This window comes from Ornithorhynchus anatinus, chromosome 7 (genome assembly GCF_004115215.2).
Source record: "Ornithorhynchus anatinus isolate Pmale09 chromosome 7, mOrnAna1.pri.v4, whole genome shotgun sequence".
Taxonomy (NCBI): Eukaryota; Metazoa; Chordata; class Mammalia; order Monotremata; family Ornithorhynchidae; genus Ornithorhynchus; species Ornithorhynchus anatinus.
The window spans coordinates 77,562,965-77,588,649 of record NC_041734.1 but is presented as its reverse complement, the minus strand read 5'-3'; the positions used below and the strand labels follow the sequence as shown (position 1 = coordinate 77,588,649).

Genomic DNA, 25,685 nt, shown 5'->3' with positions numbered 1-25,685 from the left:
ATTTAGCGGATACTTTGAAAGGGCCACTCGGGGGCCTTTCCCAAGCAAATACGTGATAAGAAGTTAATTTTTATTTCCTGCCCTCCGGATTTATCTGCAAATCTGATATCAATGAGCGTTTTACATCGGTCCTTTCGCGTGAGCTTATTCGGATTGGCTAACGCGATTCAGAAAAAGGAAACTTCCCCCACATACTTTCACATACTAAAGTCTACTTTTATTTTCTCCGCATAAGTTTACAAAGACGGTACGGAATCTGGCTGTTTTAATATCGTCACGGATGATTCTTTTTCCAACTGTACGAACAGCCGATCCAAACATCAGATTAAAAATATAGTGTAAAGGACCTCATAGAAAAATGACATTTTGCAAAATACTGGATCACTCAACCTTGAAGGATGGATTTCCAACATTACGAAGGGACTCTGAGTCTCTTATCCAGTTCAGGATATTCCTGTAGTTCAGAGGAGAACATCAGTTCTACCAAAGGGAGGAGAAAAAGAAAAGACGCGAATCATGAGTTAATGAAGCAAATTGGTTTCCCGGGATCTTATTTCGTCAGAAGAAAATTTCCGAATAGCTTGCTCGAAAGCTGCCAACGGGCCCCAGAAATACTATCATTGAAGATCTTAATATTGCATCAGATATTGGATTAGAGCTCAGGTTTCCCATCTCCCAGGCCCCTGCTCTTTCCATTAAGTCAGCTTAATCTCTTGGGATTTACGGTCCAAAATAGCCGACTTTTTTCCCTGCCAATAAGACTAGGGAGTATTTTGCAGGTGGGAGTTCGCAGGCTCCTACCTTGGGAATTGATTAAATCGGCAAACTCAACCCGATTACCTGACTCCTGACGTTTCATACCCTCCTGGTTCCCCCGAAATGAGGGACGCTGCCTTGGGAATTTATTAGATCGGCCGACTCGGCGCCGTTACCTGATTCCAGAGGTTTTAGACTCTCCTAGTTACAGTGAAATGAGGCCTAGGAAAAAATGAGGACTGAACTTGCACCCTTCATTGACCCCCTCCCTCAGCCCTACAGCGCTTATGTCCATATCCGTCACTTATTTCTATTAATTACAGAAGCAGCAGGGCTTAGTGGATCGAGCCTGGGCCTGGGAGTCAGAAGGTCCTGGGTTCTAATTCCGGCCCCTCCTCGTGTCTGCTGGGTGACCCTGGGCAAGTCATTTAACTTCTCTGGGCCTCAGTTACCTCATCTGTAAAATGGGGATTAAAAGGGTGAGCCCCAAGTGAGCCCCGCCACTTAGAACAGTGCTTGGCGCACGGTAAGCGCTTAACGAGTACCATTATTATTAGCCCTTGCCTTCAAAGAGCTTATTCATTCGACCGTATGTATTGAGCACTTACTAGGTGCAGAGCACTGTACTAAGTGCTTGGAATGGACCATTCGGCAACAGATAGAGACCATTCCTGCCCAGCGACGGGCTCACGGTATTAAGAAATACCACCATTATTATTATTATATTTACAATCACATTTATTGAGTGCATCTTCTGTGCAGGGCAGCTCAGGAAGCCCTGGGAGAAAAAAACTACGGCGGGCTCCTCAGGTCCCGAGGGGCTCACGGTCCTAAGAACGAGGGGGTGAAGGGAGGAGGTTGGCCACAGGCCCAACCTAATTACCTTGAATCCCCCCGGCGCTTAGAACAGTGACTGGCACATAGTAAGCATTTAACAAACACCATATTCATAAAAATAAGATAATTATATAATTATTATTATCACTAATTCCAGAGGTTTGCTGTCAGACTTTAAGGGCGCCAACTTGAAACTTGACTTTACAAAGTATTATTTACCAACTCTTTAAAGACCATCAGAGCTTCGGTGATAGTACTTAAATGCAGACCTATTTTAATATTCTTTTTATTTTATTTTTATTTTAAAATAATTTTTTTTAAAAAAAAAATAAAATATTTTCTTTATTTATTTTATTTCAGCGTATTTATTGGGCGCTTCCTGGCTGCAGAGCAGAATGCTAAGTGCTTGGGAGAGTATAACATGACAATAAACGGACACATTCCCCGCCCACCACGAGCTTACAGTCAAGAGGTAGCGTGGCCTAGGGGTTGGAACCCAGGCCTGGGAGTCACAGGCACCTGGGTTCTAATCCCGACTCTGCCACTTGTCTGCTGGGTGACCTTGGGCCAGTCACTCAACTTCTCTGCCTCTCAGTACCCTCCTCGGTAAAATGGGGATGAGGACTGTGAGCCTCACACGGGACAGGGACTGTGTCCAACCTGATTAGCTTGGATCTACTCCCACGCTTAGCTCAGTGCCTGGCACATAGTGAGCGCTTAACAAATACAATTTAAAAAAACAAACCATCTTTTTTTTAAAAAAAGAAAGAGATCTCGGAAGGCCGGGTCACGGGAACGCTATTTTCTGGCTGACCCGGTTTATCCTTACCTTCGCTGAGGTCCAGGTCCGGCCTGTAGGACAGGAAAATCCAAGACAGTCCAGCCAGCAGAGCCACCACCAGATTCACCACAATCCAGGGCCGGACAACTTGCCCCTCTGTCCCCGTCACCCTGACGGGAAGGTGCGGACGCTTAGGGAAAATCCGGTTTTGAGGCGTCCCCGTTCTGCCCGACGGCAGAAACCGGACTCTCCGAAAGAGACACCGGCAAAATCCGCGTGAGGGCAAGCGGAGTCTACCTACAGAGCCCGCCTTCTGCTCCGTAAGACGACAAAAATTCCCCAGCCCACTCTCTTGGGCCTGATGAGCGACCTGGTCACGCCTAACGGGCCATAACAACGGTGGACACAGTGATCTCAAACGAGTTAACGCCGAGAAGCGGGGTGGCCTGGTGGCTAGAGCCCGGGCCTGGGAGGCGGTGGGTTCTAATCCCGGCTGTCAGGCGTCTGGCGTGTGACCTGGGCCAAGTCGCTTATCTGGGCCTCGGTATCCTCACCTGTGAAATGGGGATGAAGACTGCGAGCCCCACGGGGGGCACTGACCGTGTCCAACCTCATTAGCTTGTATCCGCCTCAGTGCTTACCACGGGGCCCGGCACCTAGTAAACGCTTAATACTATAAAAAAGCGCTCGGAATCACCCGCCGTCGGGTTCCGTTTAAGACCCATATTTCCGAGGATATCTGCACACAACCAAAGCGGGGCAGGGCTTGGTAATGTTACGACGGGACAATAATAATGTTGGTATTTGTTAAGCGCTTACTATGTGCAGAGCACTGTTCTAAGCGCTGGGATAGACACAGGGGAATCAGGTCGTCCACGTGGGGCTCACAGTCTTAATCCCCATTTTCCAGATGAGGGAACTGAGACACGGAGAAGTGAAGTGACTCGCCCACAGTCACACAGCCGACAAGTGGCAGAGCTGGGATTCGAACTCATGAGCCCTGACTCCAAAGCCCGTGCTCTTTCCACTGCGCCACGCTGCTTCTGGACGTGTCCAGATGCTTCAGTCTCTCTCTCCTTCAGGATGTCCCCCTCATCCACCTCGCCTGTGTGACTGCCTCTTGTCTGGCTCCTTGTTGCCGTGTCTCTGTCTCTCTCTCATCTGTCTCTTCCCTTCCTCCTGAGTGTTTCTCTCCTCTGTGTCTGTCTCCTTTCATGCATTCAATAGTATTTATTGAGCGCTTCCTCTGTGCAGAGCACTGTACTAAGCGCTTGGCATGGACAATTCGGCAACAGATAGGGACAATCCCTGCCCACTGACGGGCGCACAGTCTAATGGGGGAGACGGACGGACAAAAACAGCAGCAATAAATAGACTCAAGATAGTCTCCTCTGCGTCTCCCTCACCCGCGTCTCATTCTGAGCGTGTCTCTCTCATCTCTCTCTGCCTCCCTCCTGTGCGTCTCATCTCCGTCTCCTTCAGTGGGCCTTTCCTTCGTTCTCTGTGCGTGTCCGTCTCCCACCTCACAGAGAAGCAGCGTGACTCAGTGGCAAGAGCCCGGGCGTGGGTTCTAATCCCGGCTCCGCCACTTGTCCGCTGCGTGAGCTCGGGCCAGCCGCTTTCGCTTCTCTGGGCCTCGGTGACCTCATCCGGCAAATGGGGACGGAGACGGCGAGCCCCGCGAGGGACAACCTGACGACCCTGTATCTATCCCGGCGCTTACAACAGCGCTCGGCACCTAGGAAGCGCTTAACAAATCCCACCGTCTCTCTCATCTACCTCCTTTACCAAGGCGTCTCTGTCTCTCTTGTCGGTGTCTCTCTTCCCCCCAATCTGTGAGGTCTCTCTCTCCTCTGTTTCCGTTGCCCCATCCAACGATTTCTCCCTGGCACGCCATCTTCCTCTCTATCTTCTTTTTGGCAATATCCTGGCCCCCCAAGGAAGCCCTGCCCATTTATACCGTTTCTGCAAGGGAGCAATAGAATCCCCTCCCCCTGCTTCACCTCCTTCGGTTCGAGTCCACGACGACGTACTGGGTTGCCGATCGGTTTACGGATAATTTATTCACACCTGGCCTCTTTTCTGAAAACGCCGGCTGCCCCTGCAACCCATCCACCCAGTGGAGCCTGACCTGCCCGGCCTAGAAGATGGGAATGAACACACGCGGAAGATCGGCCCGAGAACCTTCCTCCGCCCTCCCTCCTGCCAGAAGACTATTTCTTACCAGAGGCTGCCGTTCGTGGACGGAGGTGTGTAAAGGTGGATTCGGTCACTCGTCATCTGCTGGCTCAGAGACAGGGTGAGAGCGGCAAAGTAGACTGAAAAACCAAAGACGAGATGAAATGAAACGCCCAACGACGCGGCGACGGCTCTCGGTCCCCCAGAAGGCCAAGCGGGAAGGGTCTTTTCCCCTCCGAAGCACCGAGGCCTAGTGGACAGAGCCCGGGGCTCGGGAGCCGGAGTTCTGATTCATTCATTCAATAGTATTTATTGAGCGCTTACTATGTGCAGAGCACTGGACTAAGCGCTCGGAATGAACAAGCCGGCAACGGATAGAGACGGTCCCCGCCGTCTGACGGGCTCACGGTCTGATCGGGGGAGACGGACGGACGAGGACGATGGCGACGAACAGAGTCGAGGGGAAGAACGTCTCGTAAGAACGATGGCGACCGAGTAGAATCGAGGCGATGTACATTTCATTAACAAAATAAACAGGGTGATGAAAATACATACAGTCGAGCGGACGAGCACGGTGCCGAGGGGACGGGAAGGGAGATGGGGGGAGAAGAGGGTTAAGCTGCGGAGAGGTGAAGGGGGGGTGGTGGAGGGAGTAGAGGGAGAAGGGGAGCTCGGTCTGGGAGGGCCTCTCGGAGGAGGTGAGTTTTAAGTAGGGTTTCGAAGAGGGGAAGAGAACGAGTTTGGCGGAGGCGAGGAGGGAGGGCGCCCCGGGACCGCGGGAGGACGCGGCCCGGGGGTCGACGGCGGGACGGCCGAGACCGAGGGACGGCGAGGAGGCGGGCGGCGGCGGAGCGGAGCGGGCGGGGTGGGCGGGGGAAAGAGAGAAGGGAGGAGAGGTAGGAAGGGGCGAGGTGACGGAGAGCCCCGAAGCCCAGAGTGAGGAGTTTCTGTTCGGAGCGGAGGTCGATGGGCCACCACTGGAGTCGTTTAAGAAGGGGAGTGACAGGCCCAGATCGTTTCTGCGGGAAGGTGAGCCGGGCAGCGGGATCCCGGCTCTTCCGACTCCCTCGCCCGGAATCTTTCCACTAGGTTCTAATCCCGCCTCTGCCACTTGCCCGCCGTGTGAGACCTCGGGGAAGTCACTTCACTCCTCTGAGCCTCGGTTCCCTCATCTGTAAAACGGGGACTCGGTGACCGTTCTCCCTCTCGACCGTAAGCTCGTTGGTTCATTCATTCAACCATATTTCATTCATTCAATTCATTCAACGGTATTCACTGAGCGCTCACTATGTGCAGAGCACCGTACTGAGCGCTTGGGATGAACAAGCCGGCAACAGACGGAGACGGTCCCTGCCGTTTGACGGGTTTACAGTATTTATTGAGCGCTCGCTGTGTGCAGAGCACTGTTAAGAGAGGGGGGTGTATCTACTAATCCGGTGATACTGTACTTTCCCAAGGGCTCAATACAATGCTCTGCACATAGTGAGCATTCAGGAAATACCACTGATTGAGCCTTAAACTCTGACCCCCTTGTGGGACCTGCTTACCTGGCATCCACCTCAGTGCTCAGTATAATGCTTGGCCCATAGCGAGCACTCAACGAACGGAACAAGTAAGTTTCGCCGTTGAACTGGTCTACCGGCCTCCTCCCACCCCGCGTCCTTACTCTCCTACGGCCACCCAGCCCGTACACTCTGTTCTTCTAACGCCGACCTTCTCGACCTCGACCGTCTCGCCGCCGACCTCTCGCCCACATCCTACCCTCTGGCCGGGAACGCCCTCCCTCCTCACATCGGGCAGATGATTGCTCCTCCCCACTTCACAGCCTGATTGAGAGCCCCTCTCCTCCAGGCGGCCTCCCCAGACTAAGCCCCCCTCCTCTCTTCCCACTCCCTTCTGCGTCGCCCTGACTCGCTCCCTTCATTCGTCCTCTCACCCGGCCCCACAGCGCTCACGCGTACGTCTCCAATTTATTCATTTATTTACGTCTGTCGATGCCTGCGTCCCCTTCTAGACCGTTAGCTCGCCGCGGGCAGGGAATGTGTCTGCCGGTGGTTGGGGTCTACGCCCCCAAGGGCTCAGTACAGCGTTTTGCACACAGTAAGCGCTCAGCGAATGCGACTGAATTAGTAGGGAGGGAAGCCTGGATTTACCTCTTAATAGGAATGCTTTCTCCGAGAGACGGAACAGCGCTTTCCAACCAAAGCTTAGAGGGAATAAAGCCGCGCTGCCCTCTGAGGTACTCGTGGGATGAAATTAAGCGCTTACTGTGGGCGGGGCATCCGCTAGGAGCTGGGGTGACTACAGGGTAAACGGATCAGACGCGGCCCTCGGTCTGTCAGGGCTGTGATTCCCTGGAGAGTGAACGAGAGGCCCAGCCAACAACTTTTCATGTAAAATGAGGGGCAGAACGACCAAGAACTCAGAGGGTACTCACTCCTTGCGTTCCCCGGATACAAAAAAATAAAATAAACTAACTCTCCGATTTGATAGACTCTGTATAACGTGTTCTCTGGGGAGGCAGAAACGCCTAGAGTAAAGAGTCGCCTCAAGCTCTTGTGAAGATCACTCCTCGGACAGCTCCCGCCCTTGGGATTTATCATTTCTTTCTGCCCGGCTGCTCCCCGACAGACTGTTTTAAGGGTCCGTCTTAAGGAGGGACGACCCCCCCCCCCCGCGACTGGAAGTCAGAACCGCGTCTTTCCCGTCCCTGAGCCCAGAGTGCGGGCTTGCCCGGCCAGGGGGCGGCTGACCGCTGTTACTCACGGAAAGATGCCAAGGCTGTTGGGTCCAGAGACACAAAGCCACGAAATGCCACGGAGGCTTTCGCCAAGTCGATCCTGCAGGGAACATACGGGAAGGCGTCGAGGAGCGGAAAGAGCCCGGGCCTGGGAGGCGGGGGGACCTGGGTTCTAATTCCGGCTCTGCCGCTCGCCTGCCGTGGGGTCTCACTTCTCTGGGCCTCGGTTTCCTCATCTGTCAAATGGGGATTCGATACCCGTGCTCCTTCCTACTTAGTCCGTGAGCCCCACGCGGGACGGGGACTGGGTCCGACCTAATTGATCTGTACCTACCCTAGGGACCGTGCGCCCGTCAAAGGGCAGGGACCGTCTCCGTCTGTTACCGACTCGTCCATTCCAAGCGCTTAGTACAGTGCTCTGCACACAGTAAGCGCTCAATAAATACTATCGAATGAACGAACAGTGTCTGACACATAATAAGTGCTTAGCAAGAGCCCCGTGCGGGAAAGGGACTCGGTCCGACCTAACTGATCTGTACCTACCCCGGGGCTTTGCACAGTGTTTGACACACAGTAAGCGCTTGACAAATACCGTTAAAAAAAAATTCTCTTTCGAGGCCTGGTTATTACGGATTTCCCTTTCCTCCCCGCATCCCCGTGGGCACCGATCGCGTCCACCAACTCTACTATGTTGTACTTTCCCAAGCGGTTAGTACGGCGCCCAGCGCGCAGTAAGTACGCAATAACTGACGGTGGCATTTGCTAAGTGCTCACTGTGTGCCAAGCACTCTATTAAGCGCTGGGGTAGATATAGGATAATCAGCTCCCACGTGGGGCTCACAATCTAAGTAGCAGGGAGAACAGGTAATGAATCCCCATTTGGCAGTTGAGGGAACGGAGGCGCGGAGAAGTGCCGTGACTTGCCCAGGGTCACACAGCGGGTAGGTGGAGGAGTGGGGATTAGAACCCAGGTCTTCTGACTACCAGGTCCGGGGCTCTTTCCACCGGGCCACAGAGAGAGAAGCAGCGTGGCTCAGCGGCAGGAGCCCGGGCTGGCGAGTCAGAGGTCATGGGTTCGAATCCCGGCCCCGCCGCTCGCCAGCTGTGCGACTGAGGGCAAGTCACTTCACTTCTCTGTGCCTCAGTGCCCTCCTCTGTAAAATGGGGATGAAGACTGGGAGCCTCACGGGGGACAACCCGATTACCCCGGATCAACCCCAGCGCTTGGAACAGCGCTCTGCACACAGTAAGCGCTTAACAAATACCAACCTTGTTGTTATTATTATTCTGCCGATCATTTGGGGCTTCCTCACTGAAATAAAAGCCCGATTACCTAATTATATTATGACTGACCAAGAGCCCGAAGGATCTTACCTTCCTCCATTTCCCAGATACCAAAAAACATCCATTCAATGTCATAAACCGAATAGGACATTTTGGGGAGGCAGAATCTCCTAGAAACAAACAAAACTGCACAATCGGGATGGGTCAAAGTCCCCGTCCCACATGGGGCTCCCAGCCTCAATCCCCGTTTTCCGGACGAGGTAACCGAGGCCCAGGGAAGTGGAGCGACTTGGCCAGGGTCACGCAGGAAACAGGCGGCGGGGCCACGATCAGAACCCAGGTCCTTCTAACTCCCGGGCCCGCGCTGCTTATCGGATGACCTCCCCGGAGGAGCTCGCGGAGTCCAAACCCTCTTACCTGTCAAAGGCTGAAACTGTGCTGAGAGCCAGGAGCAAGTAGAGGAGGCTCTGAGCGGGGTAGACTAAAGTCTTATACTGCCGCAGGAAACCGGACACGTCGGACGACCCTTCTCCCGCCAGGACGTAAATCACAATCACGTTCCACACGGCGTAGCCGGCCAGGAAGCCGTGGCAAAAGAGACCGACCGTCCTGAACCAGAGAGAAAAAACCGATACTAATAATAGCGACGGTACCCGTGAAGCGCTTACTACGTGCCGGGTGCCGCACTAAGTGCCGGGGAGGACACGACTCGGTGGGGTTGGACCCGGTCCCTGTCCCGCGTAGGGCTCCTCGTTTCCCAGATGAGGGAACTGAGGCCCAGAGAAGTCAAGTGACTTGCCCGAGGCCACAGAGCAGACAAGTGGCGGACCAGGATTAGAACCCTTGACCGGGCCCCTTCCACTGAGCCACGCCGCTACCCTAGGTGCCTCTTATGGGGAGGTGACGAGTCTCGTACCTCGACCGAGCGTCCCAAGCGCTCAGTGCAGGGTCCTCTGCTCGGCAGGCGGTCACGACGCACGACGGCCACGACTGCCCACCCCTCCTTTTTAGAGAAGCAGCCGTGGCTCAGTGGAAAGAGCCCGGGCTTGGGAGTCAGAGGTCGTGGGTTCGAAACCCGGCTCCGCCGCTTGTCAGCCGGGGGACTGTGGCCAAGTCACTTCACTTCCCTGTGCCTCAGTTCCCTCACCTGTAAAATGGGGACGAAGACCGTGAGCCTCATGTGGGACAATCCCCTGTATCCACCCCAGCGCTTAGAACAGTGCCCTGCACATAGTAAGCGCTTAACAGATACCAACGTCATTATTATTATTATTAGTCCAGTCCGGTCTGATACCTGAACCCTCGGTGCACTGAAAGAGCCACGTCTCTAGTTGTCCAGGGAGGCTTGACATCCATCAGCACGTCGACGTTCTCGGGGGCTTTAGCCAACTCGGAGCGATCGGCCGCCTGGAAGCGTCCTGGAGGCCAGAAGGGAATCGCACTTCGAAAGGGATTAAAACGAATCAACACCCGCTCTCCCGCTTAGAAACACCGCTTACATCCAAGTCGGAGAAGGGCATCCGGACCAGCCGCTTTCTCCGCAAAGAAACAAGAATGGATCCGTAGGCTCTTTTTATTTCCGGCGATTCTCCCAAGTGCTTAGCACGGTGCTCTGCACGTAGTAAGCGCTCGATCGCCACCACTGATTGACTGCTCTGGTTTCACGAAAGATGAAGGTCAATTTGTCTCCTTTTCACTCCAAATAAGGCAGGCTTTCGCCCCCACCCTCCAAAAACAGACAGAATTCTCGGAAATAATTTCAGAACACAGAACCGAAGCCGATTAAAAGACACAGGACATCAAAACGTAAACACGTGTTTTCTCCTCTTCGCCCTCCCCTCAACGTCACCACTGAACTTGAGAAGCAGCGTGGCCTATTCATTCAACTGTGTTTATTGGATGCTTACTGTGCGCAGAGCACTGTACTAAGCGCCTGGGAGAACAGTATTGTGCACGACAAGCAGACACATTCCCCGCCCACAATGAAACTGCAGTCTAGAGGTGGGGAGACAAATACAGATAAATGAAATGACAGATAGGGACATAAGTGGTGCGGGGCTGGGAGGGGGGCAGAGCAAAGGGAGCGAGTCAGGGCGACGCAGAAGGGAGCGGGAGATGAGGAAAGGGGGGCTTAGTCTGGGAAGGCCTCTTGGAGGAGGTGGGCCTTCGGTAAGGCTCTTAAGGGGGGGGGGAGAGCCGTCGCCTGTGGGATTTGAGGAGGGAGGGCGTTCCGGGCCAGAGGCGGGACGCGGGCCAGGGGTCGGTGGCGAGACGGGCGAGCTGGAGGTCCGGCGAGAAGGTGAGCGGCACCAGAGGAGCGGAGCGTGCGCGCTGGGATGGAGAAGGAGAGGAGCGAGGTGAGGTAGGAGGGGGCGAGGGGCTGGACGGCTTTAAAGCCAATGGGGAGGGGATTCCGTGTGACACGGAGGTGGACGGGCAACCATTGGAGATATCTGAAGAGGGGGCATGACGTGTCCCGAACGTTTTTGTAGAAAGATGATCGGGGCAGTGGAGTGAAGTCTGGAAGTGAAGTGGGAAGAGACGGGAGGCTGGGAGGTCAGCAAGGAGGCCCGTGCAGAAATCCGGGCGGGACGGGACGAGCGACCTTATTAACGCGGTAGAGGTTTGGACGGAGAGAAGGGGTGGATTTTAGCGATGCTGCGAAGGTGGGTCGTCTCCCTGGCTTTCCCGTCGCTGTAGAGGGCTCCGGTCCCTAGGCCCCGCTGCAGCTTCAGAAGCCGCCGATGAGCGCGAGGTCCGGGCGGTGACCGGACCAGAGGAGGGGCCCGTTCGCACCTCTGGGCAACCCGCGGTGGCCTTGGCCTCGACAGACCCGCTGTTGGCCTCCCCCTCCGCAAAGGAGAGTTGGGCGCGGACCCACCGGCCCCTGAAACCCAGCCCCCGAGGAAGTACGTACGGCTCTTTTCCACGAACACTTTTCCCACGGGCTGACTGACGCTCGCGGGCGCGCCCAACGGACACCGCGGGTCCAGGCGGGCGTGCTCGCCGCCGCCGACGTCCTCCTCTTCCACTCCCAACTCGTTGGCCGGCCGACTCTCCGGCGGGCGGGGCTCCCTGTCGTCGGGGACGGTGGAAGACTATCAACCGACCGGTCCATCGATCGATCGTAATGATCCTGATGATCGTGGCATTCAGTAAGTGTTTCCTGTGTGCCAGGCACTGGTTTTTTTGAGATCCGTTAAGCGCTACGTGCAGAGCGCCGTTCTAAGCGCTGGGGTAGATACGGGGTAATCAGGTTGTCCCACGTGAGGCTCACGGTTAATCCCCATTTTACAGATGAGGTAATTGAGGCCCGGAGAAATGAAGCGACTTGCCCACAGTCACCCAGCTGACAAGCGGCGGAGTCGGGATTCGAACCCATGCCCACGTGCTGGGGCAGATGCAAAATAATCAAGTTGGACACGGTCCCTGTCCCCCGTGGGGCTCACAGTCTTCATCATAGAGAAGCGGCGTGGCTCAGTGGAAAGAGTCCGGGCTTAGGAGTCAGAGGTCACGGGTTCTAATCTCGGCTCTGCCACCCGTCAACTGGTGACTTTGGGTAAATCACTTCGCTTCTCGGTGCCTCAGTTCCCTCATCTGTGAAACGGGGATGAAGACCCTGAGTCTCACGTGGGACAACCCGATCACCCTGTATCCACTCCAGCGCTTAGAACGGTGGTCGGCACATAGTAAGCGCTTGAATACCAACGTTGTTATTACTATTATTATTCATCCCCATTTTTCAGATGAGGGAGCGGAGGCACAGAGAAGTGACGTGACCTGCCCAAAGTCACACAGCAGACACGGGGCAGGGCCGGGAATAGAACGCAGGTCCTCCGACTCCCGGACCTGGGCTCTTTCCACTAGTAAGTGCTTACTGTGGGTACAGCACGGTGCTGATTAATAACAGCACTGGATTAGAAATTTTTGAAGTGTTATGCAAATCTCAATTTCCACTTTTTAAACCTTCGGTGTCGGTCAGCCATTAACCTCTGGGATCACACGGGATGGTGGACCTTCCGGGAAGCAACGTGGCCTAGAGGAAAGAACATGGGCCTGGGAGTCTGGACACCTGGGTTCCAGTCCCGACTAGGCCACTCTCCCGCTGAGTGACACGAGCAAGTCACTTTGCTTCTCCGGGCCTCGGTTTCCTCATCCGTAAAAATGGAGATAAATTACCTGTCCTTCCTCCTTCTTAGACTCTGAGCCCCATGGGGGACAGGGACTGCATCCAATCTGATTAGCTGCTCCAGAACTGGGCAAACGGCTCGACACACAGTAAGCCCTTAATGGATATTCTTATCGCTACTACAAAGCGGAGATTTGTACGAGTGTCCATTTTAGTCGGAGCCGTTACCGATTTTCTAAACCGTTGAATGAAATGTGACTTTTCCCTCTAGAATGTGAGCTCCTTGTGGGCAGGGGACACGTCTACCGAATCTCCTCGATTATCGAAGGTCCATCTCCTCCGAGAGGCCTTCCCCGACTGCGCCCTCCTTTCCTCTTCTCCCCCTCCCTTCCGGGTCACCCTGACGACTTCCCCCCTTTATTCACCCCGCCTCCCCGCCCCACACCACATCTGTCATTTATTTATTTATAATAACATCCGTCTTCCCCTCTAGACTATAGGCTCAATGTGGGCAAGAAATGTGCCTGCGTACCGTTCTACTGTCCAAATGCTTAGTACAGTGCTCTGCACGCAGTAAGCACTCAATGAGTATGACTGAACGAAGGAATGTTCTCCCGGAATAATAATGTTGGAATTTGTTAGGCGCTTACTATGTGCCGAGCACTGTTCTAAGCGCTGGGGTAGATACAGGGCAATCGGGTCGTCCCACGTGAGGCTCACGGTCTTAATCCCCATTTTACGGGTGAGGGAACTGAGGCACGGAGAAGTGAAGTGACTTGCCCACAGTCACACAGCTATAATAATAATAATAATAATAATAATGTCGGTATCTGTTAAGCGCTTCCTATGTGCCGAGCACTGTTCTAAGAGCTGGGGTGGACACAGGGGAATCAGGTTGTCCCACGTGGGGCTCACGGTCTTCATCCCCATTTTACAGATGAGGTCACTGAGGCACCGAGAAGTTAAGTGACTCGCCCACAGTCCCACGGCTGACAAGTGGCCGAGCCGGGATTCAAACCCACGACCTCTGACTCCAAAGTCCGTGCTCCTTCCACTGAGCCACGCTGCTTCACAGCTGACAAGTGGCAGACCTGGGATGCTTAGCGTAGTGCTCTGTGCCCAATAAGCATTCAATAAATAAGTCCGATCGATTCCCCGTAACTACTTGGGTTCTCTAAACTTGGATCCGGTCGGGATGTGGGGGCCCAGAAGATTTGGCCGTAGATCGGTGACGGACGAGAGCCGGAAGGTCGGGGCGGGAGGAGGCTTGACCGAGAACTCTCTGAAGCACTGGGGGGAACTCACTTGGCTTTTTTGCGAGACTTGCGAGCGGCAGTGGTTGCTCCATGAACAGCGTCAGCGGCCTCCTCCTCTCCCGGCTCCCGATCGGGGCCGTTTTCCTTCGGCACGGCCGTGGCAGCCGGGTGTCCCGCCGGGCCGAACGAGGTCTCGGATTCTGAAAACCCCAAATCAACCGGACCGAGTCACGCTCCTCCATCCCTACGAGTTCCAAACTGGGGGGCAACCTTAAACCTTCTAAAAACTGATCGCCAAACGTGGAAAGAGGTGGAAAGACAGAGGTCCAGACTGAGCACCCCCTTTCCTTCTGCTCCCTCTCCCCTCCACCCCGGTCTTCTCTGTGTTCATTTTGTATATATTATTTATCACCCTATCAATTTTGTTAAGGAGGTGTCCATCCCCTTGATTCTATTTACCTTGATGACGTGGTCTTGTTTTTGTTTTGTTCTGTTTTGCTCTGCTGCCTGTCTCCCCCATTTAGACTGTGAGCCCATCAATGGGTAGGGACGGTCTCTGTTGCCGAACTGGCCATTCCAAGCGTTTAGTCCAGTGCTCTGCACATAGTAAGCGCTCGACAAATACTACTGAAGGAATGAATGAATGGAAAGAGCCCGGGCAGACAAGGTGCAAAACGCTGATATAAAGAAGATCGAATAATACGTCTCCCCCGGTTCGAATAGCAACTCGTGTGGGAAGGCCTACTGTCCGAAGACAGCACGGGGTGAAGGCTGGGCGTCAGTCAGAGCGATTTATCCGTGATATCAAAAATCTAAATTCACTCTTTTGCAAACGGAATCACCCCCGGCACTTCCCCCTCCATCTGGCCCCCTCTCCACCTCTCCAGCTGCCAGAGACACTGGTGCGTTACGGCAGATCTGCTCCGGCTGATCCGAAGCCCTCTGCGGGGATCAGCTGATCGCCAGGAGCCTGAGGGATCATTTCGGTTTGGCTACTCTCCACAAAAAGCGGCCCGCCCCGGGTGAAAACTTAAAAAATCAGCCTCAGGCTTCCGGCTAAAATGCCAAAGAAGTGGGCTGCATCTAAACACGGAGAACTTTTTCCTTCCCAAATCTCTCCCCGTCTAGGCCGTCTCCCCCTCTAGACCGTCGGCTTGTTGCGGGGAGGGAATGTGGCCTTTTATTGTTCTACTATACTCTCCCGAGCGCTTAGTACAGGGCTCTGCGCACAGTAAGCGCTCGATAAATACCACCGACCGACTGATTCTTGAAACAGGGCTCTGCGTACCGAGAGGCGTTTTCTTCTTCTTGCGTTTCCTCTGCAGGGGGGCGTCTGAATGATCCAGGCGGTCGGGCGTCAGAGGTTCGCTGCTGTCCGAGGGACGCCGGACGGTCGCCTGGGCGAGGCCCTCCGAGGAGGCGTTGTCTAGACAGAAACGGCTCGTTGTGGGCAGGGAATGCGTCTGTTCATCGTCCTGTTGGACTCCCAAGCGCTCAGTACGGTGCTCTGCACGCGGGAAGCGCTCGATAAATACGACCGAAAGAGTGGCAAACGACGGAGGGAAGCATTAACCTCGCGGGAAGGTTTCGGCAGAAATGAGTACCTGCTTCCCCCCCCCCCCCCCCCCTTCACACCTCTACTGCCGTGTGGGTTCCCAAGTGCTCAGCACAGTGCTCTGCAATCGAGCGATCGTATTTATTGAGCGCACGATGATAACTGTGGTATTTCCTAAGGACTTACTACGTGTCAGGCACTGTTCTAAGCGCTGGGGTGGACATAAGCAAATCGGGCAGGACACGGCCCCGGTCCCGTAGGGGGCTCACCGTCTCGATCCCCATTTTACAGCTGAGGAAACCGAGGCACAGAGAGGTGAAGTCACGCTTGCTCGAGATCATTCATTCAATCATACTTACTGGTGCAGAACACTGTACTGAGCGCTTGGAAAGTACAGTTCAGCAACCAAGAGAGACAGTCCCTGCCCACAACAGGCTCACAGTCTAGAGGTAGGGAGACAGACGTCAAAACGAGCAAACGGGCATCGGTGGCATCAATATAAATAAATGAAATTAGAGATCTATACGTATTAATAAAATGAATAGAATAATAACTATGTAAATATATATATATATACACAAGTGCTGCGGGGCGGGGAAGGGGGTAGAGCAGAGGGAGGGAGTGGGGGAGGAGCAGAGGAAAAAGGGGGCTCAGTCCGGGGAGGCCTCCCGGAGGAGGTGAGCTTTCAGCTTTCCACTCCTTTCGACTCCCAGGTCTGGGCTCTATCCACTAGGCCAGGCTGCTGACTATGTGCCGAGCACTGTACGAAGCACTTGGGAGAATAAAATACAATGGAAAGCGTGCAGTGAGTGCCACTGACGGATTGATCGATACCTGCCGCTATCTACGTTCACGGGGGAGGGAGAGAGGGACCTGGATAACCGGATAACATTAAGCCCTCATTTCCTCGTCTCCCGCTCCCTTCTGCGTCATAGAGGCAGCGTGGCCTACCGGACAGCGCACGGGCCCCCGAGTCAGAAGGACCTGGGTTCAACTCTCAGCTCCACCACTTGTCCGCCGTGTGACCCCCGGACAAGTCGTTTCACTTCTCTCCGCCTCAGTACCTTCATCCGCAAAATGGGGATTAAAACCGTGAGCCCCACATGGGTCATGGGACCGGGTCCAACCTGATCACGGTGGATCTGCCCCAGTGCTTAGGACAGCGCCTGGCACATAGTAAGTGCTTTAGAGATACCATTAAAAAAAACCCTCAAAAAAACTCCAAATCCCCAGATGAGTAAGAACAACTAAAGCAAGTCCTTTTTGTTTATAAAAATCACTGTGTTCCCCATGTCACTCTTTTTTCGGCCTTGTAGATGTACAAGCTTCCTCTGCAGCTCTCCACACGCCTAGGCTAAAAGAAGATGAAGGGTTTGGCTGCAATGAAAATGTTTGGTTACTTCCAAAACACGGAATTCCACGTCAAAGGACTGGGAAGGAGAGGAACAATCTATTAAATGCATTTTGGCACCGGTGCCCTGTTTCTCTAAGAATTCCCCTTAGTTGGCGAAAAGCTCCAGACACACGGTCCACAGTTCGCTCTCAAGGCCGATATTCATTAAGAGGAGCAAAGCTATTTATATTATTGGATTACTGGCGGGAAAAATGTCCCAGAGAAAAGTCTTACCTTGTGCGTTTTTGGTTCTGGCTTTCTTCCTTTTTGGACGACCAAGTGGAACGCCATCTGCAAAAGGGAAGCAAAGAGCTTTCTAGTAGTTTCCGAAAGGTCTTAAAGATAAGATCGAGGCAAGTCATCTTTCGAAAAGCAGTCGGTTGGAAAGTAGGTCAACGGAGTATCAGGATGTCAAAGGCTGTGCAGGACAAGATTCGTTCCAGCGCGGGTCGGGCTCACCTCGATTTGCGCTTCGGGTTCGAACGTGGGCGATTTCACCGGACAAATCGAAGCGGGAACCAAGAGACATGAAAACATCGACGTTAATGATAATAATAATAATGTTGGTACTTGTTAAGCGCCTACTATGTGCACAGCACTGCTCTGAGAGCTGGGGTAGATACAGGCTAAGCAGGTTGTCCCACGCGAGGCTCACAATCTTCATCCCCATTTTACAGATGAGGTAACCGAGGCACAGAGACGTTAAGTGACTTGCCCGCAGTCACACAGCTGACAGGTGGCAAAGTGGGGATTCGAAGCCATGACCTCTGACGTGGGTTAATGAGCTGAGTACCCACTAAAATTCACTGTCACCATTGGAAATGAGGTTTAAAGGGTCTCCAAGTTAGAAACTTGCCTTTTCCACCTCAAGGCTGGCCAGTTTACATACACTTACCGGCACGTCAGCCTTACGCGGTTTAATGGGAATCTTGATTCGTCCAACGGTATTCATTGGGCGCTTACTGTGTGCACAGCACTGAACTAAGCGCTTGGAACGGACAATTGGACAGAAAGAGACGATCCCTGCCCGCTGACGGGCTTACAGTCGGCCCCGGTGTCTTCTGAGCCTGCGTACATTTCCCCGTTTGCGAAGTCAATGAACAACCCTCTCTGTTTCACGGGCTCCGACTGGAACTGCCGGAACGACTTCGATGAAGCAGATCGACTGAGTGTGGTAAGAAAAATTCCGTCTCTCTGATTATTGGCGAAGCCTCCACCGGCCGTAGAATGCTCCGTACTAAGTGCCCGGGAGGGGACAACACGGTCAGTGGATCGGCGTGGCTCAGTGGCAAGAGTCCGGGCTTGGGGGTCCGAGGTCACGGGTTCGAATCCCGGCTCTGCCCCTCGTCGGCTGTGTGACCGTGGGCAAATCCCTTCAGTTCTCTGGGCCTCAGTGACCTCATCTGGAAAATGGGGATGAAGCCTGCGAACCCCACGTGGGACAACCCGCTTACTCTGTATCTACCCCGGTGCTTAGGAACAGTGCCCGGCACGGTAGCGTGGCTCAGAGGCAAGAGCCCGGGCTTGGGAGTCAGAGGTCGTGGGTTCGAATCCCACCTCTGCCCCTCATCCGCTGTGTGACCGTGGGCAGGTCACTTCACTTCTCTGTGTCTCAGGGACCTCATCTGTAAAATGGGAATTAAGATTGTGAGCCCCACGGGGGACAACCTGATGACCCCGTATCTCCCCCAGCGCTCAGAACGGCGCCCTGCACGTAGTAAGCGCTTAACCCATACCGACATTATTATTATTATTACAGTAAGCGCTTAACAAATACCACTGTAAGTATGATTATCCTCTCCCACCCTGATTACCGTATCAGCCTCCTCGCTGACCTCCCCGCCTCCCGTCTCTCCCCTCTCCAGTCCACATTCCGCTCTGCTGCCCGGATCATTTCTCTACAGAAACGTCTGGTCCGTGTTTCTCCGCTCCTCAAAACCTCCCCCGATTGCCCGGCCACCTCTACATCCAGCAGACGCTCGTCACCACTGGCTCTAAAAGCGCCCCCTCTTACCTCACCTCGCTCCTCTCCTACTCCGACCCGGCCGGCACGCCCTGCTCCTCTAACGCCCACCCCGCTCGCCGTCCCCCCGTGTGGCCTATCTGGCCGCCGCCCTCTCCCCCACCTCCCGCCTCTGGCCCGGAGCGTCCTCCCTCCTCAAATCCCACAGACGATCCCTCTCCCCCCCACCTTTCGAAGCCTTCCCGAGGGCCCGTCTCCTCCAGGAGGCCTTCCCAGACTAAGCCCTCCTTTCCTCTTCTCCCGCTCCCTTCGGTGTCGCCCCGACTCGCTCCCTTTATTCTCCACTCTCCTCCAACCCCACCCCACTTACGCCCCTACCCGTAATTTCTTTACATCGTCTGTCTCCACATCTAGAGTGTAAAGGAATGTGTCTGTTACAGTATCGTGCTGTACAGGAGAAGCAGCGTGACTCGGTGGAAAGAGCGCGGGCTCTGGAGTCAGAGGTCACGGGTTCTAATCCCGGCTCCGCCACCTGTCGGCTGGGTGACTTTGGGCAAGTCGCTTCGCTTCCCTGGGCCTCGGCGACCTCATCGGGAAAACGGGAACGAAGACCGTGAGCCTCACGTGGGACGACCTGACGACCCTGTATCTACCCCAGCGCTTAGAACGGTGCTCGGCACCCAGTAAGCGCTTAAAAAAGACCGACGTTATTTTTATTCCTCTCCCATGCACTCAGGACAGTGTTCTGCCCACAGTAAGCGCTCGATACGATCGACAGATCGATAACGCTATTTACAAGTATCGATTTTACCACTGCAGTCCCTGCCCTCAAGGTACAGTCTAGTCATCCAGAATAAGACTAAAACCCTCCCGACTCTAAGCTCCCTGGGGGCAGGGAACGTGCCTGTTCATCGTTCTGGGGTGCTCTCCCGAGCGCCTAATACAGTGCTCTGCAAAGAGGAAGCTCTTCCGCTCGATAAATACCGCCGAATGACCGAATGAATGGGTGGAGGCGATAATTCACATACATTTTTACGTGACCTGATGGACGTATTCACCGTGCCTCATCGGCTGACTCCCCGTGCCTCGAACCCGTCTCCCTCAACGCCGTCCCCTCACTCGCATCTTTCCTCCGGGCTGGCACGCCCTGCCCCTTCACATCCGACAGACCGCCACTCTCCCCATCTTTAGAGCCCAGCTGAAATCATATCTCCTCCGGGAAGTCTTCCCCGACTGTCTTCATCTCTCCCCCTCGTTCGCCCTCCCTGTGCATCACCTACGCTCTCGGGTCTGGCTCGGTGGAAAGGGCCCGGGCTCGGGAGTCAGAGGTCGCGGGTTCTAATCCCGGCTCCGCCACTTGTCAGCTGTGTGACTCTGGGCGAGTCACTTCCCTTCTCTGTGCCTCAGTGACCTCATCTGTAAAAACGGGGATGAAGACTGTGAGCCCCAGGGGGGACAACCCGATGACCTCGTATCGTTTCCCAGCGCTCAGAACAGTTCTTGGCACATAGTAAGTGCTTAATAAATGCCGTTATTATCATTTTTATTATCTCTCACTCGATGTCCTTGCAAAATTCTCTCACCTCGGTCTCTGCCTCAGGGCACAGCATTAAAAGTTCCACTACTTAGAAATGTTTCTTTTTAAACCATTAAATCCCATACCGTAGCCCATTCACCCAGCCCCGGTGATTCCCGGAGACGATTTTTTTTTTTACCTCGGTACTGGTGGAAGGGCCCGTGGCGGACGCTGAAACAAAGACAAAAAAAAAAACCTTTCGCAAACAGGTCGCACTGCCTTTTCTGATGGCCCCAAATGCTAGTTTATATGAAAGGGGAAAAACCAAAGGAATTATGGACTGGAATCCCAACGTTGTGGAGCAACTGGAGTGGGTGGAGGGGATGAGAATCTGGCTATTTTAAATTCATACAACTCTATCTGAGCTTCAGAAATACAATGTTGAAATGGCCAGTTTTCACGTGCGTAAAGCAATTTCCCTTCTAGTGACCGCTGTACTCACTCTAAGGTCCCGGACTCGCGGTCCTTCCGGGGTACCAGGATGAGACTCCATCAATTACTAGTCAATCCCAAGCCCGGAACCATCCCTGGGGCCCCCTCTCCCCTCGGGCCGGCTCCGAGCCGGGATCCCCGTTCCCGGGCCATTCCCACCCCCATTCCCAGGTGGATCCCCTTGGGGAAAATGCTCCCAACCTGCTCCCCGAGGGTCCTGAGCCTATCCCGGGAGCAAGGCTGGGCGTCGAGGTGCCCTGGGCCCGGCCTGGTCTTGTCTCCTACGTTGTGGAGAAGGAACCCGGGGAGGGGGTTCGTTCATTCATTCGATGATATTCGCTGAGCGCTCACTCTGTGCAGAGCACTGTACTAAGCGCTTGGAATGGACAATTCGGCAGCAGATAGAGACCATCCCTCCCCATCGACGGGCTTACAGTCTAATCGGGGGAGACGGACGGACAAAAACAAGACAACTGGTAACGCTGCCCACAGTAAGCGCCCAATAAATATGACCGAATGAATGACTGAATGAACTCCCAAGTGCTCAGTACAGCGCTCTGCACCCAGTAAGTTCCCGACAAATACCACCGAGTGATTGAAAGGGGAAAGGGAGGGAGAGGGAGGGAGAAAGGAGAAGGAGCAGGGAAACAGGGAGGGAAGGGGAAGGGATAAGAGGAGAGAGAAGGAGGAAGGGGAGGGTGGAAGGGAAGGAAAAGAGAGCAGGAAAGAAGGAGAAAGGGGAGAGCGGGGGAGAAGGGAGAGTGAAGGGAGAAGGAGAGAGGGAAGGGGGAAAGTGGAGAGAGAAGAGGGAAAGAGGAGGGTGGAAGGCAAGGGAGAGGGAGAAGGGGAAAGAGAGAGAAGAGGAAGAGGAGGGCAGAAGGGAAGGGAGAGAGAGAAGGGGAGAAGGAAGGGAAAAACGCCGACTGAGAAGGGGGAAGAGGAGGGCAGAAGGGGGAGAGAGAAGGGAGAAGGGGAGAGGGAAGGGAAGGAAGGGAAAAGGGGAAGGGGAAAATGTGGGGGAAGGGAAGGATGGGAGAAGAGGAAAGGGAAGGGGAAAATGGAAGGGGAGAAAAGGAGGGCAGAAGGGAAGAGAGAGAGAGAGAAGGGAGAAGGGGAGAAGGAAGGGGAAAATGGAGAAAGAAGGGGAGAGGGAAGGGGAAAATGGAGGGGGGGGAAGAGGAGGGCAGCAGGAAAGGGAGAGAGAGAAGGGAGAGGGGGACAGAGGGGGAGAGAAGGGAGATGAGGAGGACGGAAGGGGGGGAGAGAGAGAGAGAGAGAGAGAGAGAGAAGCAGCGTGGCTGAATGGAAAGAACCCGGGTTTGGGAATCAGAGGTTGTGGGTTCTAATCCCGGCTCCGCCACCTGTCTGCTGGGTGACGCTGGGGGAGTCACTTCACTGCTCTGGGCCTCAGCGACCTCATCTGGAAAACGGGGATGAAGACGGGGAGCCCCCCGGGGGACAACCTGATGACCTTGTATCTACCCCTGTCCTCAGAACAGTAGTAAGCACTTAACAAAGACCATCATTACCATTATTATTAGAGGGGGAAGGGAACATTCATTTTATTAACGAGGCGTATACATCCATAATTGCGTTTATTCATACTGATGCCAGCGGTGCCCGTCTCCCCCCCCCTTCTAGACCGTGGGCCCGGTGTTGGGTAGCCACCGTCTCGGTTACCGAGCGGTACTTTCCAAGCGCTTCGTACAGTGCTCCGCACACAGTGAGCGCTCAATAAACAGGACCGAAGGAACGAGGGAGCGCTCTACACACGGTGAGCGCTCGACAAACACGACTGAGTGAAGGAAAGGGCAGAGGGGAGGGGGAAACGCAGAGAGAGAGAAGGGGAAGAGGAGGGAAGGGAGGGAACTGACGTTCACATGAAGCAACGACTCTTCCCTCTTGGGGTCCAGGCCGTCCACCCCCCCGGTCCCCTCCCACCTCACCTCCCTTCTCTCCTTCTCCCGCCGGGCCTGCGCGCTCTGCTTCGCCGTCCCCCGTTCCCACCCGTCCCGCCGTCGACCCCCGGCCCGCGTCCTCCCTCCGTCCCGGAAGGCCCTCCCTCCTCACCTCCGCCCAACTCCCTCTCTTCCCCTCCTCAAAGCCCCACTGAGAGCTCCCCTCCTCCAGGAGGCCCTCCCCCACTGAGCATCCCCCTTTCCCTCCGCTCCCCCTCCCCTCCACACCCACTCCCTCCTTCCGCTCTTCCCCCTTCCCTTCCCCGCAGCTCAAAGAAGCAGCGCGGCCGGGTGGCAGGAGCCCGGGCTTGGGAGCCGGAGGTCATGGGTTCAAATCCCGACTCGGCCACTTGGCAGCCGTGTGGCGGTAGGCGAGCCGCTTCACTGGGCCTCAGGGACCTCCTCTGTCCAATGGGGATGAAGACCGGGAGCCTCACGTGGGACCACCTGAGAGTAAGCGCTGAACCAACAGCAACGCGACTGGCTCAGTGGAAAGAGCACGGGCTTTGGGGTCAGAGCTCATGGGTTCGCCTCCCGGCTCGGCCACTTGTCGGCTGTGTGACCCCGGGCGAGTCACTTCACTTCTCCGGGCCTCAGTTCCCTCATCTGGAAAATGGGGATGAAGACTGGGAGCCCCACGTGGGACAACCCGATTCCCCCGTGTCTACCCCAGCGCTTAGAACAGTGCTCGGCACAGAGGAGGCGCTTAACAAATACCGACATTATTATTATTATTTTTGTCCATAGTATGGATGACTCTATTTTATTAATGATGTAAAATGGGGATGAAGACTGTGAGCCCCACGTGGGACAACCCGATTCCCCCGTGTCTCCCCCAGCGCTTAGAACAGTGCTCGGCACATAGTAAGCGCTTAACAAATACCAACGTTATTATTATTGTCCATAGTATGGATGACTCTACTTTATTAATGATGTAAAATGGGGATGAAGACTGTGAGCCCCACGTGGGACAACCCGATTCCCCCGTGTCTACCCCAGCGCTTAGAACAGTGCTCGGCACAGAGGAAGCGCTTAACAAATACCGACATTATTATTATTGTCCATAGTATGGATGACTCTACTTTATTAATGATGTAAAATGGGGATGAAGACTGTGAGCCCCACGTGGGACAACCCGATTCCCCCGTGTCTACCCCAGCGCTTAGAACAGTGATCGGCACAGAGGAAGCGCTTAACAAATACCAACATTATTATTATTATTTTCGTCCATAGTATGGATGACTCTATTTTATTAATGATGTAAAATGGGGATGAAGACTGTGAGCCCCACCGGGGGACAACCCGATTCCCCCGTGTCTCCCCCAGCGCTTAGAACAGTGCTCGGCACAGAGGAAGCGCTTAACAAATGCCATCATCATCATCATTATGTAGCTACGATTCTATTAAGCGCTTGGTACGGCGCTCCGCACACAGTAAGCGCGCAGTGGAAGCGATCGAATGCCTTTCTCTATTTTGAGGGTTGCGATGCCTACTTGTTTGGTTTGGTTTGGCTTGGCTTGGCTTGGCTTGGCTTGGCTGCCTCCCCCGATTAGACCGTGAGCCCGTCACGGGCCGGGGAGCGTCTCTCTCTCTCTCTCTCTCTCTCTCTCTCTCCCCGTTGCCCCAACTGCCCGTTCCCAAGCGCTCAGTCCAGCGCTCTGCCCCGAGGAAGCGCTCAACAGATAGCAGCGAACGAACGACTGACCGAACGGCGGTTGGGCCAGAGGGAGCGCGGCTCAAACCGCACCCGGACGACGACGACGACGAGGAGGAGGCGGGGCGGGGCGGGGCGGCCGGAAGCGCTAAGACGGGCGGGCTTTTGGACGCCAGGGGGAGCAGCGGGGCCGGGGAGGGCGGTTGTCATGGCGACGCGCGGCGCCCCGCAGCGCCCCGCAGCGCCCCCTGGTGGCCTCCCCCCTCCTCCTCCCCGGCGGGCGGCGCGCATGCGCCTGGGAGCCCCGCAGCCGGGGGGAGGGGGGCGCCTCTCCTCTCCTCTCCTCTCCTCTCCTCTCCTCTCCTCTCCTCTCCTCTCCTCTCCTCTCCTCTCCTCTCCTCTCCTCTCCCCTCCCCTCCCCTCCCCTCCCCTCCTCTCTTTTCCTCTCCTCTCCCCTCCCCCCCGGGGGCCTCGCGGCTCTCACCTCGTCCTTCTCTTCGTCCTCCGCTCCCGGGCCCATGGCGCCGCAGCCTCCTCAGCGCGCCGCCTCCTCCTCCTCCTCCTCCTGCTCCGCCCTCCGCCCCGCCCCTCCCTCCTTAACCCCTCCCCTCCGCCCTCCAGAGCCCCGCCCTCGTCCTTAGCCCCGCCCCCGATCCTCCTCAGCCACGCCCTTCCGGTCTAAGCCCCGCCCCGTCACCCCGAGCCCCGCCCCTCCAGAGCCCCGCCCCCGGCCCCGCCCCTCGTCCTTAGCCCCGCCCCCGATCGCCTCCGCTCGAAGCCCCGCCCCTCCCATCTAAGCCCCGCCCCCTTTCTCCCTCCGCCCCGCCCCCCCCCCCCGCTCCTCCTCCTCCTCCCCCGGCCCCGCCCCTCCCGAGCCCCGCCCCCTCCGCCCTAACAGTAATCCTAACGTTGCTGTCTATTAAGCGCTGACTCTGTGCCGAGCACCGTTCTAAGCGCTGGGGGAGAGGCGGGGTCATCAGGTGGTCCCCCGTGAGGCTCACAGTTAATCCCATTTTAATACTACTAATGATAATGTTGGTGGTTTTTAAGCGCTTACTATGTGCCGAGCGGTGTTCTAAGCGCTGGGGCAGATACAGGGTTCATCAGGTGGTGCCACGTGAGGCTCACAGTTAATCCCCATTTTGCAGATGAGGGAACTGAGGCCCGGAGAAGGGAAGTGACTTGCCCACGGT

The 25,685-nt window shown here is 55.2% G+C and overlaps 1 protein-coding gene across 4 annotated transcripts; it reads right to left on the bottom strand.

The window, feature by feature from the left end:
• Window positions 1–195: 195 nt before the first annotated feature.
• On the bottom strand, window positions 196–25,062 carry TMEM237 (transmembrane protein 237). Of its 4 annotated transcripts, none has more exons than XM_029069520.1 (13): window positions 24,977–25,062; window positions 20,588–20,619; window positions 17,369–17,379; window positions 17,144–17,200; window positions 15,250–15,387; window positions 14,011–14,161; window positions 11,494–11,651; window positions 9,871–9,994; window positions 8,994–9,191; window positions 7,319–7,392; window positions 4,599–4,692; window positions 2,423–2,544; window positions 196–480 (listed from the first exon to the last, which is right to left on the bottom strand). In XM_029069520.1, the coding sequence occupies exons 1-13, from the start codon at window positions 25,010–25,012 to the stop codon at window positions 413–415; spliced, it is 1,263 nt and encodes a 420-aa protein (XP_028925353.1). In that variant the 5' UTR covers window positions 25,013–25,062; the 3' UTR covers window positions 196–412. The 4 variants fall into 4 exon arrangements, with proteins under 4 accessions (XP_028925353.1, XP_028925354.1, XP_028925355.1 ...); XM_029069521.1 differs by having other exon boundaries at window positions 8,994–9,185; XM_029069522.2 differs by lacking the exon at window positions 196–480 and adding an exon at window positions 1,486–1,586.
• Window positions 25,063–25,685: the final 623 nt, after the last annotated feature.

What these genes read in the sequence shown, in the direction of transcription:
- TMEM237 (XM_029069520.1), bottom strand. Translation starts at nt 25,012, where the DNA reads ATGGGCCCGGGAGCGGAGGACGAAGAGAAGGACGAG. An exon ending in GAAGAAGAAAACGCCTCTCG is followed by an intron (nt 14,162 to 15,249) that starts GTACGCAGAGCC and finishes TGGGGTTTTCAG; the next exon opens with AATCCGAGACCTCGTTCGGC. An exon ending in AGTGTTCGTGGAAAAGAGCC is followed by an intron (nt 9,995 to 11,493) that starts GTACGTACTTCC and finishes TCTGGCCTCCAG; the next exon opens with GACGCTTCCAGGCGGCCGAT.